Raw genomic sequence first — 20,678 nt, forward strand, 5'->3', positions numbered from 1 at the left:
ACCCAGGGACTAGGACTGCACCAGGCCAAACAGCAAGGGCTCAGGTCTTGAACAAGGTCAGGTGCGTGAGGGGCAACACATGCGCAAGCCTGCCCATGTTTGCACATACTCAGACACACGCATACATAGCCCAGGGAGACTACCACGGCAACGGCAAGGTACAAAATGTTCCCAAAGTGAGAGAAAAATTTCCTCCTAGTATAATGGGCTGCATCTTGGGGCCAGGCTAGACAGCCCATGGCCTTCAGACCGCACAAGACTGCTAGGGCAGCTCACCTGGCTGTAGCATGCTGCTGCCATCATCTTCCCAAGCAGCAGCTGGTGGGGACCTGCTCCAGATAAAGGTGTGCCACCTTCCCACTAGGAAGGGGAGTCATGGTCTCTCCCTGAGGACTGCAAAATTGCTGTTTTTCTGAAGGGCAGCCTTTGTGTTGGCTGTGCCTGTTACTTATTCAGCTGGTGGAAGGCGAAGTGAGGGAGTAACGCAGTTCTGGGTCTGACCCTTCCCCTGAAGCTGGAGGCTGCTTTAACCCCTGCTCTGGGACCCCCAGGGGCCCAGATCCTCCCAGGTGAGCAATGGACTGGAAACTGTTCCTCACATCTGTGGTTTCCCACGCCCTTTGCTAATTTCTTGCACTCCTCGTTGTAGCTTTTTATTGAAATATTCCATTTCTTTAAAATCAAAAAAGGGGAGATAGCTTGATTTCCATCCATAATTACATTTGAATAACAAAACCATCCTGAAAATTAGGGGGAAAGGAGGGGAGATAAGGGTGAAGAGAGAGAAAGAACGAGCAAGTGCAGAAGGGGAAGGGAGAGATGAAGATCACTTCACGGAGAGCCAGGCAGTAATGACACTTGCCGGGAACATGAGGTCCATATGCTAAACAGAGATGCCAATTTCAGCCTGAATCAAATGATTATGTCAGTGAGAATGAGCAATGTAAAAAAGCGACAGGCTATGATGGTGGATTATCCTCCTCTCTGCTGTCCACACATTCTCTTGTGCTGTCGTAGGGAGCAATTGATGTTTGAAAAGCCATGCTTGCATCTTGCTTGTGAAAAGGTCACCTGTTCCCCCGTCTCTCCTTCCCTCCCTGACATCTGTTTCTCTAGTCAAGCCTCCACCTGTTAATCTTTTTCTAATGGGCCATCAATCAGCCCCAGCAAAGCATCCTTCCTAGAGAGAGGGGCAGGAAAGACTAGGCAGGGAAAGGAAAGAGAGATGGGCAGAGAGAAAGGCAGCGAAAGAGGAATCAAAAAACAAAGCTAAAAAAAAAAAGTAAAATAAACTCACTGGCACCCACAAGAAGTAGAGAAGGAGAGATTTTTAAGAATGGAGTGGGAAAGAAGTAAAGGCTGGGGAAGGAAGAGCAACACAAAAGGAATGAACTCAGGAAAAAAGAAGAGAAAAAGAGAGAGGAGCCAGCTGGAGAGGCACACTCACTGGCTAAAGGCAGATCCTGCATTGCAGACGTTTCTGGAGATACAGATAATTTGGCAGAGTGCAAAGAGCCATCAGCTGGGAGCCGGGGCTGCAGGGTGGGGGGCACCAGCGGCTGTGTCCTGTGCGGGGATGCCCTCGCACCTGGGGCAGCGTGGCCATGAGTGGCAGTGGACAAGGCTGGTGGCTGGGACACGGCTGGTGTGGGGGACTCTCTCTGGCCAGGGAAGCGTGAACTTGAGGAAGGGGGCAAGCAAACAGGGAAAAAGTGGTTTTCTCCTTTTCTTTGTACCGATACATGGGATCCCCAACACAATGGTTGTGTCACCTCACAGTTGTGAGAGCTCCCCAGGATCTCACAGACAGCTCTCAGGCATTTATCATCAAAACCATTAGCAAGGCTTCCTCCTCCCAGGCCACCCAGTTTTACCTAGAAACTGTAAATTGAAGTGTCCACAAGGAAAAGCCTGAACCCAAGGCTGTTTTAGTCCAAGCAAAACCAGGGAACACCAGAAATCTCCCCACAAGAAGTCTGTTCATACTGCCAAGCTGGGATAGACTGGTTTACCCATCGCACTAGGAGAGAAACTTGAACAAAACTGTGGAAGCTGAGTATTGGGATGAGGAGGGTGGCTTGAAGGGGAGAGAAACCCCAGGGGGCAAAGCATGCCCAGAGCCAGTATATTAACCAGACTGGTTCACCTACTCTGCATAGGGATCTCTTTCCAGTTCCATGAAACTACCTAATTCACATCTTCATGGCACAAAGTCCCTTCATCCTTAACAATGTAGATCAAATACTGAGAGTGAAATGTATGATTCAGATCTACTTCAGAGCTCCTGCCCAGTGATCAGAAACTAGAACTAGGGCGATAGAGGGCAGCGGCTCAGCTTTTTTCCTCCTTTTCAGTTTCTTACTAACTAACATTGGAGCTCTTGTGTCAATTAGACTGAAAATGTAATTAGTCCATTATCTGACAGCAGCCAGAAACTCCTGCAGTATAGGAAAGATTAAGAATATGCAGACCACCATGAAGCCCCTGCAGGAGAAGTTTCTCCTAACCAGGAGTAAATTTGCAACTGTCTAGAAACTGAAGAGTAATTGATGTAATCTGTGCAGACTAGCCCTACCAAACCGTACCTGCACATCACTGCCTCTGAGAACATGAGAGAGAAATAGTCCATAGAGAGGTCTCTCCAGCCTGTCCATTTTTACTCACCATTTCAAAGTCACTTGATAATAATCAGAAGAGTCATAGAAATCAGCCATGCAACATACCAACTAGCTTGTACTTACTCTAATCACCACCCCACAACCAATGCAGGATTTTGTGATGTTTTGTTATATCCTAGTTTTACAAGACTGAAGTAATGCGATTTCATCTACCACCTCAGGGAGACTGTTCCATCATTTACTAAATGTCAGTATGATGAGCTGGCTTGGACATTTGCTGAATGTTTCTGACAAGGAGCAAATAGTAAAAAGAGAAGCAATAACTGTAAAATATGAACTTGTAGATGCAATAAATGCTGGTATAAAGGGAAATCACACAAGCTAAAGGATATGAAGGTACTGATCCACAGGGCTGGTCCAGTTAGGAAACAAGGGATCGTCTCCTGATCCACACAAGACAGACCTCATAAAGTATTGATCTGATGTACGAAGGAATACTGTAAGTAGATACTGGAGAAGATAAACCAATTTACTCAGCAATTGTCTCATTGGCTACTAATGGCAAAGAAGCTTGAGTCCAACAGGCCATTCAAGAAATATATGAGAAAGGCAGCCTGTGACATTCAGCTGGGACCAGCCTTTCGTCCTCATGCTGAATAAGGGAGAAAAGCGAGTAGCACCAGATCCTCTGTGAATATTAAAAAAAGTAAGCCTCTTAAAAGGATCCTCTGGACAGCCACAAGCATCTAATATCTTGATTTTCTACACTGGATTTTAAAAATAGGCATTTCCAAGTAGAAGCAGATCTGAAGAACTGCAAAAACTATTTCAAGCAGGACAAAGCTTGAAATGATGGATTTTGGCTTGTGCAATGTCCCAGCAATATCAGAAGGCATAATACTGGGCATATTACACGGTATAATGCACACTGATGGATTTGAATAAACTTATCTATTTACAAGTGATAACTTGTGATAAGCTTAAGGATTAAAAATGACTCATAGCGGTGCAGTTAGTCCCAAAATGAGTTGATTTCCCTCACAAGAAATGTATAAGGAGATGGGAAGCTGCCTTGGCCACACAAACAGGACAGGACAAGGGACTGGATGGATAAGCTAAACAAAGACAAATTCCAAAGTGATTTGGATCCAAGCAAAGTGGTTTGAGTTGCTGAGGTTAAGTATCCTGGCAGAAAAACATTGTGAATATTAAACCCCTGAATTGCAACAAACAGATAATTTTAATTCATGTTTTTCTTTCTGTTGGTGAAGGCTCAGGAATCGAAGGCAAGACTCACACATGGGCTCTGTCCCCCAGGTTCCTGTGTTTCTGAGCCTGAACCTTGTGCCTGGCTCCTGCAGTCTCTCTCACCCCTTAACCTGATGGTTGGTCAGTGCTTTGGTCAGCAGGCCAGCTCACCTGTGTATAGTCCGTGAACAAGTGGAGCAGAAAGGAGCTGATGGACGTCCCATAAGCTGCCCCCAGGACTACTCAAACCTGTGACACCTTCACACGTCCTCTTGCCCAGCCAGATATGTCCCCAGAGAGTGGCTGGGGTTGTGATCTCCCATGCACCAAAAAGTAAAAGCTCGAGAGGTCTCTATACGCATTAGCTCTGGGCCAGGAGACATTGATATGATGAAGTAGCTGAAGCAACAGAAGCTACTTCAGTCATAGGATGGCATCACCCTGCAAATCACAGATCTCTGTGGGCAGAGGGGTTTTGCTGGATATTGTTCTGTGAAAAATTGTATTTCTGGGAGGAAAAACAAAAGAAAAAAGAGAAAGGAAGGAGAGAAAAGGAGGCAATGAAGCTCCAGTCTGAGATGTACTGGTAGCATGGCTTGAGGAAAACTGAAAGAGAGCAAAGGGAAGTGCAAATGCCTGTGTGCTTTTGAGTTAACTGCTGACTGAAAAGGACCTGGAATTAATGGTATGGTCTGAATATTATCATTTTTTTTAATATTCTGTGCCAGGGAAACAGGATTCAGTATACATATTTTAGATAAACAGTCTGCACCACATTTTTCAGTTATGATCAATTTGGCTGACGTCTCTTTCTAGTAGAAGCAGCATGCAGGGTCATAAGCTTTTCCTAGCTACTTATGGGGAAAAAGTGATAGCATAACTTTAAGGATGTGTCATTAATAACCTACTACTAGAAACCCCAAGGCTGCAGGCAGATCCCACTCTGTTGCGGGCTGTACAAACACAGCAGAGGCGGCCTAGAAGGGCTTAAATCTGCACACACAATAGCCAGAACATGAGAATGAATTCTCTACCTCCAGCTCAAATATTCTTCTGCTAAACTCTTAATTCATGCTGTCTCCAATAAACCAAAATGAACAATGGCTCTCCCTGCTTGGTGCTCACATCTTTAAAACATCAGTGGGCAGTTTTCATACTGTCCTGGGCTTCAACCCTTAGTCATCTCTCTGCTACGTGATAAATACATTGCTCTTTTTTATCTATTTTCATGAGTCAACCCCTCCAGCCTCTTCTTCATTCTCCTCTCCTCTGAGCTCCTGCCAGTATTTTTCTGGTACTGAAGCATCCAGTGCAGTTTTGCATTCTGGGATCAAATTAAGGTTTCCCGTCCTTGTATCAGAAACTAGCTGGGCTTTGAAAAATGGTCTAATTCTTGGTACGTGCGTGGGATCCAGACACCTGAGGCTTCAAATACTGGCTCAGACACTGTGTTGCCTCAAACAGGGAATTTAAGATACTCTGGGTCTCAAGATACCTCCATCCTGATACAGCACAGGACAAATCTGAGTGCCTTGCTTGAACCAGACTCACTGCCTGTCTCTTTGCTGCTTGAGACTGTGTTCAGGACTAGACTCCACCTTGGCTCCAAAGCTTCAATGCAGTCAGCATCTCAGTAGTGGAGCAATCTCTTATTTTTGTGATCTGGTCAGACATGTGGAGTGAATCATGGTCACATTCAGACTGGTGGCATAGATCTGAGACATGGATGTACAGCATGGACTCCTTTAACACAAAGTGCAGCAGAGCTACCAGCCAGCAATGCAGATGCAAGGTCATGAGCATGCTTAACACCCTCTGAAGCTGGCTCTGCACATCACAAAGTAGACACAGCCTCTGTTTCCCAGCTATAAAATGAGGGCACACAATCCTTCTCCATCTCACAAGTCTGTCATTAGGATAAAGTGCACAGCTGACTCAGAGCTGCCTGCAAACTATTGGCGTGAAAGTCAAACCTGTGCCCACACCTGCTGTCTATGTCTGACCTATCTATCACTTCTTGCTGTCAGGGCAAAGGAAAGGCTCAAGCCATCTGAGCCCCCAGAATGACTGGAGATGGGAGATTGTGCCTTTCCTAGCCTTCCTGTATAGATAGACTGTGCTCAGGCATCTCTTAATTAAGCTGGAAAGGCTAGCAAGCTGATGGATTTGAATTGAGATGCTGGTGAAGTGCCTGTGACATCCCCAGAGGGCACATTAAATTAACCAAATAGACTAAGGATTCAGTAAGCTAATGAAGAGAGAAATGAGAGAGAGATATGAGGAAGATGGAAGAGACGAGGGTGAAGGAGAGAGAAGCAGATGGAAAGAGAAGACAGAGTAAAAAAGAAAAACAGAGGGATAAAAGTGAGCAGGGAGGAGGAAAAGAGAGGGATTGAAAGGAGGTGAGAGGAAAATACATGGAGACAGTGAAAGTGATTAAGTGCAGGGATAAGGAAGAAAAGACCCTGCAAGATCCTCAGGCTTTCTCCAAAGCTGTGCTGGGACCATCTGTGCTGTGGCCTGGGGTTCAAATTGCTCAATCTCTGCCTCTACCGAGTTGCATTAGCTGCTTAGTGAGGCCATAACCCTGAGCAGGACTCACCAGTCCCTGCTGCCCACCCTGTGCCCTGAGGTGCCTTACCTGCTCGTGGTGCTCGATGCCCATGCTGATAGTGTTCACTAGGATTGCGATCATGATCCCACGGTTGAAGTACTTGCTGTCCACAATCCCTCGAAGCTTGACCCTCACTTCTCGCCACATGTCACTGCAGAGCTTCAGCCGTCCACCTTCTTCCACCTCGTCCTCCTCCTTCTCCAGCGTCGAGGCACCCTGGTCCTCTCTGCTGCCCTCTCCCTCCTCTTCACTGGCTCCTCCATCCTCCTGGTCTGAGTCAGCACTATCCAGGACAGAGAGCCTTCGGGATGCTTCATGCTCCCTGCTATGGCATCGGGGGCAGTTGGTAGGATCAGAGGTTGCTGTCACAGCAATGGGCTGGACCAAGCCCTGAGGAGGGCAGTCAAGAGAGTTGTGCTGCTGGCAAAGCCCTGCGGAGAGAAATGATCACTCTTAAAGGAGGCAGCTTTGAAAAAGACATCGAAACTGGGCACCTGTTTGGTTTTTGGGTATTTAGACAGGGTAACTGGGCTTTCTAGCTGTAAGGATGATTAAACACTGGCACATCATCTCAAGGGCAGCAATAAAAGCCATTGCTGTTGAGGGCTTTACACTGACTGGCTATGTCACCAAAAGGCATGGTACTGCTCAGCTGCCAGTGATTAGACTCAATGGGGGTTCACATCCATCAGAAGAACTGTTTTGTCTGATGCAGGAATCACAGCTTGAGACTCAGTAGCTTGTGTTAAGTGGGAACTGAGGGAAAAAAGATCACAAGGGCTGCTTTTGGCCTGAACTGCTACAAGTGGGGTCCAAGAACCCGCATGCTGAGCTGAACTCTCTAAATTAGGGAAGCTACATTAGCAAAGCATCTCAAGAAGCCAGAAAAGATAGCACAAGAACACTCCCTCCTGATAGTCCATGTGCTCTGAATCAGAACAGATCTCCTGACTTCAGTGACAAAACTAAGTTTGTGTTCCTCGATCCTCCAGTTGGGCCTGGAAGATCAAATGGACACTGGGGGAATGAAGCAATTAATTCATTAACACAGTGCATGAAGCCTGCAGAAACTTTTCTCCCCGCAAGTAAACAAAATTAAAGACTAAGTATGCAAGACCAGCTGAAGGAAAATCCACCTTTTTGCTTGTTAATGGGAGCATAACTTAGGAAAAGCATTGGCAGGCAGTTAATACTAACTCTATAAAACCATTTTTACAGTCATTTTTCAGGCCAGGAATCCAATTTAAATAGTATCTCATGTCTAATTTTACACAACAGCATGTGCTCCCATCAAGAGAAATTGTCTCCATTGCCCTTGCATATCAAACTGACTTCTTCAGTATTGCTCCCTTGGTTCAGGAGACATCCTATTGCAACTCTATTCTCTTTGCCTCCCTCTTGAGGTCCCACAGCAACTCAGTTTGGGAGGAGAGCTCTAGGAGACCTGCTGTGTTACCGAGTCCAATCCTTAGTCCCACTCCATTATATCCCCCTAATACTCCTCTCTCCCAAACTGCTATCATCACCCTGCTATACCAGACCTGGAGCTCTTTACAAGCCTCAGCCAGTGCTTTTCATGTTATCCCATTATGGTCTCTGGGTTTCAGACCTGGGTTTCCCATGTTCCCTGCTGGTCACCCCTGTTTCATTCCCATTCTTGCTGGTCATCCCCACCTTGCTGGTCTGGTGCACTGGCCATGGCCCCATGCTCAATGGCCAATGTTAATTCTAATTCTGGGATTTGTAGGCACAGGTCCTTTGGCAAGCTGGCACATGGAGATGCTCTCAGTTACTCTCACACTTCCACTATTGGCATTTCCAGCTTTACCCACGCAATCCTTACTGTAGTGCCTCTGGCTTTTCCTGTTCATGCCTAGCTTAGCGTCGCTTGGCTCCACGTGGCCCTGGCGCCGGCTCTGTATGCTGTTGTACAGCCCAAGGGTGCGGCGTTTGGCTTTGCGCACGATGTGGCAGACATATTGGAAGATCTCCTCGTAGCAGTCTCCTGGCTCCATGTAGCTGGCAACAGTGCTGGAGGAGAGGTACCGGGCCCTCTGCTCCTGCATCAGCTGGTGCTCCCGCTGCTTGGTCTCCGAGAACTGTGTGGCGATGACCACCAGACACAGGTTAATCATGAAGAAGGAGCCCACCTAGTAGCAAAGGAAAAGAAGGGACAGTCAATGTCAGCACAAGGAAGAACATGCAGGAGGGGGAATGTAAGAGGAGAGAGGAGTGGAAGGTGACTGGAGGCAGACAGAGGAGTGGGAACCAGTCTGTGTATGGAGATGGGATTTCAGAGAAAGTCAGGGCTGGCTGAGCTTGTTTTTGAGAACTCACTTGATGTCATTTCCATGCAGAATTTAGAACACTAAACTGAAATTCAGGAAACACAAGCCTGACTTTTGGCTCTTTTGGCAGGCTTTGGGACCTTTAGCAAGTCACTTAGAAGTTACCTGCAAAGGGTTTGATGAAAACTGGACTTTTTCTTTCCCTCTCCTTTGCGTTAAACAGAAACTGGGAGACAGAGAACTAGTTTGGTAGTTTGGTTGCTTTCTCCTCTTCTTGCTCTTTTATTACTGGAAGAATCATGCACTGTCATTTACGGTCTTCAACTCTTGGAGGACATGTCAGTATTCTCAGAGCATTTTATTTATTTGTACCATTTACACCTTAATTCACCATACAGGGAGATGGCACTTTGCTTAAATGAGTGAGCTCTTGAAATCAAAGAGGAGTTTACAAAAACTAATGACTCTGAGAAGGACACTAAATAGCCTGGCAAAACAGTGCTTCCTTGCTCATTTTCTATTCTTCTGATCTTTCTGATACTAGACATATTATATTAGCTCTTATTCTACTTGTCCTCCAGCCTAGGTAGGCTTTCCATTTCAAATACAAAAACAACGACAACCCACTCCCCCAATTTCTTAGGAACAAAACAAAATGCCCAAGTTCTTCCTATTCTCCATACAGAAGCCAAAAAGTCTACCAGGCTTATTTTACACCTTTGCATGTTCCCTTCAAGTTTCCTTTGCCTCAGTTTTCCTATCTGTAAAATGGAGCAAATATTTCTTGGTGCTGAGAGATCTGGAGGTAAAAATCTCACTCTCAGTGTTACATATTATGAAATTACAGATGAATCTCCACTAGGAGATCTATCCATTACACTTAGGATAAAACTTGGGCTTCAATATGATGAGAGTTTCATACATAAAAGGGCTGGTAACGTTCAAAATAATTCTCAAAAGCTATGATGCCTTGATTGGTGCCTACTCCCCGTAGAGCTGTAAGTGGCGGTACAGCATTGATAAAGCGCAGAGTCTGATCTCTGAACAAGGACCACACATCCGCACTGCTCTGAAATGCACATCCGCACTGCTCCGAAATGGACTCTGTGGGGCAGCCCCTAGGAGGAGAGGAAGCACCAGCTCAAGATTTCTGCTTCCCTTGGACCAGGGAGCATCCCTGCTAAGGGACATCCTCACACCATGTTCCTCCTGTATGAGCCCACACAAGACCCAGTCTCACCTCCCCATCTCTCCTTTCCAAGCAAACAGCTCTGACACAGAGCTGGATCCAGTCCTGCCCTTATCTTCATGCATGTGTCCTCCCCCATATAACCCTTCCAGCAAAGGGGAGAGGGCAAGCAGAGGTGGCAATAACCTGACCCTAACCCTCATGAATGGAAAAGGTAGAGGTTTTTTTCAGCAAGTACCCCAGCTTGTTTTATCTATCCAAGCAGCCTTCCCCTCAGTGCACAGCCCTTGCCACTTCCCCACCAGCTTGCACCCTTGGTTGTCCCTTTCTCTTGCACACAGGTGCCCAGCAGCTCTTGTCCAGAGGTTCCATACAGTGGCTCTCAGTATTTCAAAGGGGAGATGTCCCTGCTAGCATCTGAATAAGCCTTTGAAACATGAAGCCCTTCCCAACCAGATTCAGCATAAGGACAATAAACCATCTCAAAATAAAGGGCGCTTTTTTTCCTCCTCTTCTCAGCACCCTTCAAAGCTGTTCCCATTCTGTTTCCCTTCGTCACTGAACCCTTCTCTTCCCTCTCCTCCTGCCCATATTTCAGCCTATTTTCTCTTCAGCTTCTGTATGCGGCCTTGAAAATTAAAACGATGCCTCGTTCGGATTCCTTCGCCTTCCCCCAAGATTTTCCCTAGTCCATGATGTCTTGCATGTTTTCACTGATGAGAGTATGACTGGGAATCCAAATTCTTCTCCGATGCACGCTCCTGCCCTCTTCCCCCTCAGCACCACATGAGACTCACATGGGCTTGCCCATTCAGTTATCTCCCTCGGCTTGCCCTGAGTGAGGCAGGGTTGGGAGCTGGACACCGGCTGTACGCGCATTTCTGGAATGCTAATTGTGGCACTGCCTGGTACTTTGCAACTTCCACCAACTCCACGAACAACAAGCGATTAAGACTTGCAACACCTTCTCTCTAGGCTACAAGCAGAGGAGCTGAGGGCAAGATGGGGGGTTCAGGTTTCACATCACCAAGCCCTGTCCTTACAGGCACCATTTGCTGTGATCTCCCACCAGATGACTGGATATGGCAACTAACATCCAATCCTTAAACCTCTTAGCTAGGAACTTCAAACGCAAAACAAATGAGCTTGTTTAATCCTTAAGATGACAGGCAAGTCCATAAACTCTAAGACTCTGCTGAGTCCATAAGCTCTAAGACTCTGCCTCCCAGCTAGCAGAAGGACAGTAAGGGTCCCAGATGGCTCGTAATTGAGCGATCCATCTCAGCTAGCTGAGCGGGGAGACCAAAAGTGTCTGACATGGAGTCCGACAAAGCATCTGACAGAGGCAGAAGGAGACTATTGATTCAAAGCCCCAACACAGGAGTTCCATTCAGCCCTGAGACTGAGCTGTACTGTGATTAAGGAGATCCTGGCCTTGTTCAGCCCAAGGCTCAATCCATGTCTCCGCAATATCTAATAAAATCTGACTGGTTCTGGAGATGCTGACTTACTTGCCCATTATTTTTATTGCTTATGCCTGGATAACCAGCTTGTCTTCTGAAGCCTACATGTGTAAGCACAGAGCACTTCAAGGAGACCACTGAGTGCTGCAATGTGGTTGCCAATCTGAGAGTTCAGAAGAGCTTTCTCTAGTCCAGGAGCCACAGCAGTGGCCAAGTAACCGGAGAGGTGACAAAGAGACTGCTGGACCTCAAGCAGGAAGACCGAAATGAAGCACTGACCAGAGAGGTGAAAGCATGTCACCTCCTTGGTCTCTGGCAGAGGAGGAAGCTATTTACAATTTGCTGAATACTCAAGAATGCTTTTACCAGGTTGTTCTGCAAGGCCACTCTGAGTCCCAGGGTGAGCCAGGACTCTTCCCCTGGGGGACCACATCTACATAGGAGTCCTAGACCATGCTGGGAATATATCCAGATGGTGGAGCCTTCTTTCTGCCAGATGAGCAGTAGCAGGTAATGTCCTTATGTAGGTGTTTGAAGATATCTCTGTGAGGGAGGGAGAAGTCATGGATGAAAGCATGGCTCTTAAGGAAGAGGCTGCGGAGATCCGGCCCCAGATGAGTAAGTTTGAGCCAAGGCTAGGACATATGTGGAAAAGCAAAGAGTCAGGGCTTGAAGTATGACTGTCAGAGCAATCCTGCTTAGAAAACCAGGCCTTTTGACCATGGAGAAGGAGGGAAGGATAACGGCTGGAAGGACTGTGCTTCATGAGACTTGAAGAGGGATTGTCATTTCTATAAGAAGACTCAGAGGGAAAATGAAACCAAGTGACAGCGAGTTCACGCTGTGGTGTTGCTATGTGCTGCAAAAGATGCATTACACATGCAAAGAAGGTAACAGAGAGGCTAAATACTTTCTTGATGTAACTCCACCAAAGGCAAAGGAAATATCCCACCTAGCATATGGCTCCTTTGTTCTCAGCAGTCCCCAGAGTAAGTTGAGGTTCATGTGCTCCTGTGTTTGATGGAAATAAACCTACATGGCTTCTGCAAATGAGGAGGGAGTGTCTAGAAATGTCAATGACACTCCGCAGTAAAATCTCAGGTGGAGTGTTTAATTGAGGGTTTTCAGCCACCTGCAAATTCAGAGACAAAGTTTGAATCACTGGGAATCCACATGAGGTGAGCCAGCACTAGAAGGATGCTCCTGCTTAGAAACCAAAAATATGCTGACAGCATTTATGTAGTTTGGAGCAGGGTGTGAGGGGCAGTTTTTTGAACTGGCCCGCAGGAGACAGGCATGCCCCCCCCGATGGTTAAACACTGACTCTGCACAGTCCTTCCTGGCTCTGGGAGAGACTGCATCTGAGGCCAGGAGCAAAGTCTGTGCCAAACTGCACATTGTACAAATCTGGGTATCCTGGCCATGCTGCTCAAAGTGAAAATGCAAGTAGGTGCTAAATGTCTACGGCGTGGTGGCAGATCTGAACAAACTTTACGGGAAATAATTGTTTTCTGAACTCACAAAAAGCAGTGGATGTTCAGTTTGCCTTTGGGAATAGAGCTGGGGGGAGCTCCCCCCCACCCCCCATCCTGTGCAACCATAGCTCTGCACTGTCTCTCCTTGGGACTCTCCAGCCTCAAAGTACAAGGAGCATTCCTCAAGGTGTATTTCACCTCTGCTGTCCTGGCTCATGCTGCAGCCCACAGGGAGTAGGTCATCTTTCTGTTTTCCTCTCCTTGTCTTTCCCTTGTGATGGTAGAAGGCCAGAAGGCACGGAGAAATCAAGGATACCATGAAGATTCAGCATTTTCATAAGTTCTCTGGCCTGAATGGACCCGCAGATTTTTTTTTGTGCCACTCTGCATACGTACCGGCTGCAGAATTTCTCCCAGAAACTGGATTAAGGTTCATTTGCTCTCAAATCATTGCAAGTCAATTTGAATTTAAACTAGATCCTGTGCCAGGTGAGTTTGTTAGTGTTATTGGGTGACTGCTTCTAGAGATCTTATTTCTAGGAGGGCATGGCCACACAGGACAAGTAGTAGGTGAAGAGCAGAGTCTTAACCAGGTCCATTCAGCAGCCCATCCAAATGCATGCAGGCTTTGGAGATACACACTGAGGTCCTTACTGGCTAAGTGACCTAGAACTAAATTGCACCTACTGTGTACAGATTTTATACTTCCCATAATCCATCCTAGGTCTTTCCCTTCAAGTCTTGACTTTGGTCTCTATGTGGGAAATGTGCAAGAGCCTTCATAAAAACAAAACCCTTTCTTGTTAGAAACAGGATATTCCTTCCAAGAAAATGCACTTACATGTGGAAGGCTTGAGGAATGGAAGATGCAATGGCATCACGTTTCTCAACTCTCTCTCCAGGCACCAACAAACGTCCTTACAGTAAAGCAACCTTCAACCTCCACTTGTATAAATCCATGGGGCTTATAAACTTCTTATTAAGTTCTCATCACTGACACACTTCTCTCTTTCCATCCCCACCAGCCACAGGTGATCTCATACAGCCAGTTTATGTTGGACTGCTGACATTTTTGGAGCAGCAGCTCACTTTTGGTCATGGTGAGGAAGTAATTCAGCGTGACAGACCCTGAATCTGACAAAGTCTGAATCTGAGACCCTAATTCTGAGAAATCCAGGTGCTGCCAAAAGCCATAAAATATGGCTCAAGAATGACTCAAGAGCTTAAAATGTATAAAGAGACCAAGTAGGAGGGCAGATGCAGAAATGGTTTTCTGTGCTTTTGGGCCTACTGGTTTAGGGAATTTACTTTGAGAGAAGATCTGCAGATGAGAACATTATCCTACACTGGGTATATATATCTCTAGGAATCAATCCTGAGCGTATTTTTTGAGTGAAAGAGAATAATCTGCCTGACAACTATGTGATCCTGCCACCGACTCTTGGTGAAAATCAATTAGCTGGGTTCCTGAGATTCCTAGAAGAAATACAGGTAAAGTAGTTTGCTTCCCCATATATGTGTTGACCTAACACCTGTTTTTTGTAGGCTCTTAGCTTGCAATACTGACAGTCATCAAGTCTTATACTTACGATTATTAGCAAGATGAAGTAGATAAAATTGTAGAAGGAATGGGCATCCATCACGTAGTACATGATCTCCACCCACCCTTCCAGCGTGATCACCTGCAAAGACAAACAACAAGAGAAATAGGAGGGAAGTGGGCTTCCAGAGATCACTCCTCAGTGTATACAAGCAGATACTGGCAGGGCTGTTGCAACCCAAGGAAGGTGAGAAACAATTCATTTCAAGGAAGCCAAATTTCCATTCCAGGAAATCAGCATGGTACTGCTTGGTGACACTGGCATACTGTCAAAGCCTGTGAGATCATGCTAGCCCACAGCAGGAATATTTCATTAAAATAGTTCATTTCCCTCGATCACAGCAGGGGAAGACCCACAGCAGGTTTCTGTGCCCCTTGGATTGGACACCACATAGAGCCAGCGGAAAAGAAAAAAGCCACGGATTTTAGCCCCTATCTGCAATGTGTGCTGGGAATTAAAAAAAAAAAAAATAGACTCCTTTGCTATAGTGATATGGATTGAAGGGAAAACTGGTACAAGTCAGCCTGAAGGGTGTAGCTCATTTCAGCAAGGGCCTGGAACAGCTCTATAACCCTCCTCATCTTCAGGAACACCATTCATGGTGTGCACTCTGTCTCTCCTGCCAGAGTAGTTACAAGACCCTTTTCTCTCTGCAGCTGTATCACACCCTGCAGAAACCATCACGGGAGCACAGAAAGATTGAGTTGGAAAAAAGAAAAATAGCTTGAGCCTTGTTAGGAGGCTGACTCGGTCTTACCTGAAATATCACAATCCAGGCATACCCGATGTTGTCAAAGTTGATGGCACCCTTGTGCGGGTTGGCGTTGCCTGTACGGCACACATTGTAGTACTGGTTCCAGTTGACACACATGCCACTGATGTTGAACTCTTGCCGGACTGAGTTGTAGTAATAATAATCATCCTTGTCCAAACAACATTCATGGCCCCGCTCCTTCAGTGGGGGTATCTCGTGACAGCCCATAATTCCATTGTCTCCTGACAGTGAGCAGATAAAGGGCATCTCATCATCTTCCTCAGGTTGGTAATAAGGGGGCAGGACAATGTCACCTTGTCTGCAAGGATAAAAAACCACAGCCATAAAATTCCTGTAACAGACAGTTTCCCATCAGCAACACTGGTGGAGCTGGGAGCTCCCATCCTGACATAGGGACTGCACTGGGTAAGGGATTTCCATGTTTATTGCCTCAGGAGAAGGGAAGGGAAATCAGGGCTCCTGGAAAACAGGAGATTTCCTGGGTGAGTCCCCAGTTTTCAGAGCTTTGCCTGCCATCAGATCACCCCAAGCCAAATTACACAATTTGCTTGCACAGAGACGAAGAAAAGCTGGAATGCAGATATTTGCATTCTGATCACTACCCATTAGCATCAAAGCTAAATCAGATGCAGTGATATTAAGGAAGTTCATCAGGCTTTACTGTGACGTGCTCATGTATGTAACCGTTGATGGACATGTTTTATAACATTTGGCACTGAACCTTCTGTACTTCTAAAAGAAAAAATCCAGTTCATGCATAATTAAGGTTGCACAGCTAAGCCTTAAAATCAGGAAATGCAAAGTTAAAATTGACTTAACCTTAACTTTGACTCCTCCTTGACAGTTGGCATTATGGGTGCAATGTTTCATGACAAGTTCACGTGCTTTTTTCCAAATAATGCAAGCACCTTCCAAATGCATGAATAATTAAAATCATCTATGCTTGCCTAGCTGGAAATGAGCTAATGATCAAGAAAGTGAAAGGTAGAGATTTTAAATTTTCCATTAAACTTTACCTGGTGCATTCCTTGCAGTGCTACAATACACAACTTTCACATTGCATGAATGCAGACTTTTTCACTAAGTGTCATTAGGAGAGAACAAGTGTTGAAGAAAAAGAAAATAAAGTCTCTGATTCTAAACTAAGCGGGACTAAACCACAAAGACCTGTCATAACACATCCACGTCATTGGTGAACTGGGTGCCTACAGACTTCATTTCTCTGGTAATGGTCAGCCAAAGATTTTCTAGTATCTGTCACTTTGTAGGCTGTGGCCCCAATTCACTTCTCAGTTACATCAACTCTGCATGGATGTAATTACACTCATTAAAGTAGTACTACCCCTGATTTACATAAATGACAATCATCCTAAACATTCGTTTTTCCCCAAGGAATATATAAACACAGTAAATGGCTGCTTTAAGCAGCTCTGACTCTCCAACTCCACTGCTGTTCTGCAGATTGTATTTTCACACTTTTTTTTTTTTTCCAATTTGAGATGATCTAAAGCTTCAGAATTGTTTAATCAGTCTAAACTGATCTACAGCTTCAGGTTTTTTTAAGCAGTCTAAACTGATGGGACAACTGGGATTAGTATACGGTTTTAAGAAGACCTTTTAAAGCCTGAGATCTGCTAAAGCCAGAAAGTCAACAGGAGGAGCTGTGCCCTGGAAGTGGTGCGCTGCTCCCTAGGAGGGTAATCGGAGAATTCACAGCAGGCAGGAGCTTTTCCACCCCACTGCGTCTGGGGAGGAGGAGAGCCGTGCTCTGCAGGCTCCCCCGACCCCCCCAGAATAAACCTCAAATACCTGTGATCTACTCTGTGTGGCTCCAGGCTCTCTCTGCCAGAACTGTACCCATGTTTCCCCATGGTTTTTTTGTCCCATTCAAGCAGCCATTCTTCGCTTTCAAATGGTCTCACTTCTACTAAGCCAGCTGTGGGACACCTCTCCCTACAGTCCTCTGTCCCCTCCCCATGGCACCTCCTACGTGCAATCCTACTCCTAAAGTTTTCCAATAATTTCCCCATGTCCCCCCAAAGCCTCCGGAGGTAATGCACTACTGTCCAAACAGTGACCTCAGCTCCATCTCAGAGGTGCCAAAGATGTTCCTGGAAGCATCAGGCAGCACTATGGCTTTCTGTAACACTCCTCTGGTTGTTGTTTTTTGAAGAGGAAGCAAGTTCAGGAGCAAAATGGCATGGCTGGTGTTTCAGAGTTTCAGCTCTTTCTGGGATTAGGAGCAGCACCTTGAATCCCTGGGCACGGCTGGAGGAGTCAGCTGTGCTAACCTGTGCCTTGGCCAAATCCAAATGAGCCCAGTCATCTGTGGATCGTGAAGACAGACTAAAACCAGCTGCTTTTGCCCTGCCTTCCTTTCCACTGCAAGACGTGGCCAACACTCCGCACAGTGTCACTCCTGTTTGGAGTAAGCGATACAGAGAGCCAGGCAGCAGAAGACAAGAGAGCAGGGGAAGGGAGAGAGAAATGTCCCTGGAAGAAAGGAAGGAGACATCATCTCCCAGGCACTCACATTGTGAAGTTCTCCTCCATGAAGCAGCGGTTGCGGAGCAGCCCAGCCCACAGCTGCACCCCGATGATGCCGAAGATAAAGAAGACAAAGAAGCAGAGAAGAAGGACGTTCCCCAGCATGGGCAAGGTGTCCAGGAGCAAGTTCACAAGGATACGCATGCCTGCAGGGGGAGAAGAGAACCAGAAGGAGCAAGTGTGGGATGCAGGGACAGAGAGAGAGAGAGAGGGAGAAAAGGAAGGGAAGGAGAAGGAAAGGAAAAGGAAAAAAAGGAAAAGGAAAGGAAAATTTAGGAGGGGAAAAAAAAGCCACATGAAGATAAAAGCAAAGCATCAGAAATTAATTACTGCCCAAACCAGGCTAGATTTATGATCATTGCCCTTTCTTCTCCTAACCTCTACTGACAGGCAGCCAGCATAGCTGCTGTGATGCTGTGATCTCTTAACCCTAAGCCTCCATCTGCAGCAGCAAGAAAAAAAGGGAATAAGACTTTCGGTACCATCAGCTATCTCACTGATATTCCGCCTCCCCCTTCCCCACAGAAGGGCAACGGAGTGAAAACTCTGTCCAAAAGGTGCGTGGCAGCTTAACAGCCTCAGACATCCCGGTCTGAAGACTGCATGCTGCAACGTGTGAGAACTGCATCAATGGTCCACGGCCAGCCTGCCTAGTGGGATGAACCTCTCCAGCACACACAAACTGGTGTAAGTTGGTCTTCTCAGTAGCAGTCTCATCAGGGGACAGTCATGGAGACCACACTCTCCTCTCTTGTCTAGTCATCCCTCCTCAACAGGGCTGGAGCACACAGGTAGCAGGCACAGCCTGAAATGCTGTCAGCACAGCCAGTGCAAGTGTTTCCAAAATAACTTTTTTTTTTTTCATTACCTAATGAATTCTTTCTGTGGTTTTAGTTCTCCCTGGCTCTTCACCTCACACAACTACAAGTAGGGGTAAGGACAGGCTCCTTTCTCCATGGAGCTAATGACTTCTCCTCTGTTCTCCAGGGATGGCGAAAGCCTAGAAGTCCTTCCAAGCATCACCGTACTGCCTTTACCCCAGCGCATACCTCATGCAGTCATCTCTCCTCACCTCCATGGAGGTCCCTCCCCCAGGGGCCCAGGGAGTTCCTTCACTGAAGATGTTCCATGTAGGCCAGCAAATAATTAGCTAATTAGGTATTTATAACCAGTTCATTACTTCAGATGGCAGTGGAAGGGGAAAGAGAAGGGGAAGATAAGATTAGGATTCTTTGACAGCCCTTTGAGGCACAAGTTAATCCCCCTTGTGTGCCCAGCGCCAAGTAATTAGCCACACAATGCTATGCATTACGCTCTATCTCTATTCCCCGAGATGCTCACCCCACAGAGAGTGGAGGGAAGCACTGCCTGGGGGGGGGGCATGCAGGTGTGGGGTGTATGCACACTGAAGGGAGACGGAGAAGGGGGCCTGGTGTGGGGCATCAGACTGGTTTCGCTCAGGAGGGAACGTTTCAGGGACGGATGAGGGTGGGAGAAACAGGAGTGGTATTTGCAGCTAGGTGATGCGTAGGAAGGAGAAGATGCTTAAGGATGGCTACGTGGTATCACAAAGGACAAGGAATAACGGCATTAGTTCTAAGGCCAGGCTGTGGAGCAGCAGCTAAGGCCTGCTTGCCTGACTGCCCAGATGCATCACTAGTCACCAGTTAAGGCAGTTTCTAGACAGTACATCAGTAACTCAGCAGTGCAGGGATGCAGCTCCAGCCACTGGCTGGGGATCGCAGGCATGCCGTGAGTCACTGATAGCTTTCTGACCTGTCATTGCACAAAGCCCAACAGCATAGCCACAGTGCCCTGCTGACCTGCCAGGCTCTGCAGCAATGCTCTGCACAGCACTTCGGCTTTAAGGCCACACACCCTCACTGCAGTGCAGTGTGTTCCCAGCATTAACGCTGCTTAACAGCATGAGCTCGGTAGTTCCCATAAACTGTCCTGGTCAGTACATTAGGGAGAGCCAAGTGACATGGGAAGCTGTGCCAGCAGTGCTGCAAGAGGGGGTGATGGTTTTCAGATCAATTGATGCTAGCTCCAACTCAGAGCAGAGGTAACGGGAAGAATGAGACTGCCCTTATGCCGAAATGCAGAACAGATAGAACAGACATCCCCACCAGAATTTTACTGACAACACACTTTTTGGGTCAGAATTTGCAAAAATTGATTTTGTCCATGTTCCAAGAGAAGACAAATGACTTGCAAAACTTGCCTGCCTTTTCCTTGGAAACATCCTGCCTGCCCATACATTCTCGATCCTGACTCTCAGAGGGGCTACTGATGGTACAGGATTGTGCTATCCACAGCTCCGGGATCACAGTGATTGCCCTCATGCTAGGCCGTCTGGGCTACCTGGGCCCATAACCCAAGAACCAGCAGGTGGCCCCATGCCAGGCAGGTGGCCACCAGGCAGGTGGTCCCAGCGCTTGGCATCTTTTCCACATCACAAAGAATTTCAGCATTGGTGGGTTCCATTTCTAAGTCCAAATCAAACCCAGTTTTGATTTTTTAAAAATCTCCCAGTTGAACAGAATCATTCTTCTCTGCCCATTGATGCTGACTGTGGATATGAGACTGGCTCTTCCAAAAGCAAGAACGCTGAACCTACACCCATCCAAACATCAACTGCAATTCTCCTGTGGGCCAACCACCTCTAAAATAAATCCATCATTTCACTTTGTGCAAAACTTCTTTTGCTTCCTGCCCTAAACCACAAAGCAATTGCTCTGGGAACCCATTTTTCACCAGAGGCATCAGTTTTCCATCAGGAAACAAAATGGACCTCCTCTGCTGAGTTCACCGAGTTAGTGGAGGTACTTCAACTACTACTTCCATATGGATGAAAGGC

General features: G+C 46.7%; 1 protein-coding gene across 2 annotated transcripts in view; it reads right to left on the reverse strand.

The window, feature by feature from the left end:
- CACNA1I (calcium voltage-gated channel subunit alpha1 I) overlaps window positions 1-20,678 on the reverse strand; it is a 160,144-nt gene that overhangs the window by 35,544 nt on the left and 103,922 nt on the right. For both annotated transcript variants that reach the window (XM_075491670.1, XM_075491671.1), the window contains exons 5-9: window positions 17,805-17,964; window positions 15,254-15,569; window positions 14,485-14,577; window positions 8,324-8,630; window positions 6,508-6,911 (exon numbers count right to left, since the gene is read on the reverse strand). In XM_075491670.1, coding sequence (XP_075347785.1) covers window positions 6,508-6,911; window positions 8,324-8,630; window positions 14,485-14,577; window positions 15,254-15,569; window positions 17,805-17,964 — 1,280 coding nt within the window. The remainder of the gene's footprint in view (window positions 1-6,507; window positions 6,912-8,323; window positions 8,631-14,484; window positions 14,578-15,253; window positions 15,570-17,804; window positions 17,965-20,678) is intronic.

The sequence above is a fragment of the Mycteria americana genome, chromosome 1, assembly GCF_035582795.1.
Source record: "Mycteria americana isolate JAX WOST 10 ecotype Jacksonville Zoo and Gardens chromosome 1, USCA_MyAme_1.0, whole genome shotgun sequence".
Lineage (NCBI taxonomy): Eukaryota > Metazoa > Chordata > Aves > Ciconiiformes > Ciconiidae > Mycteria > Mycteria americana.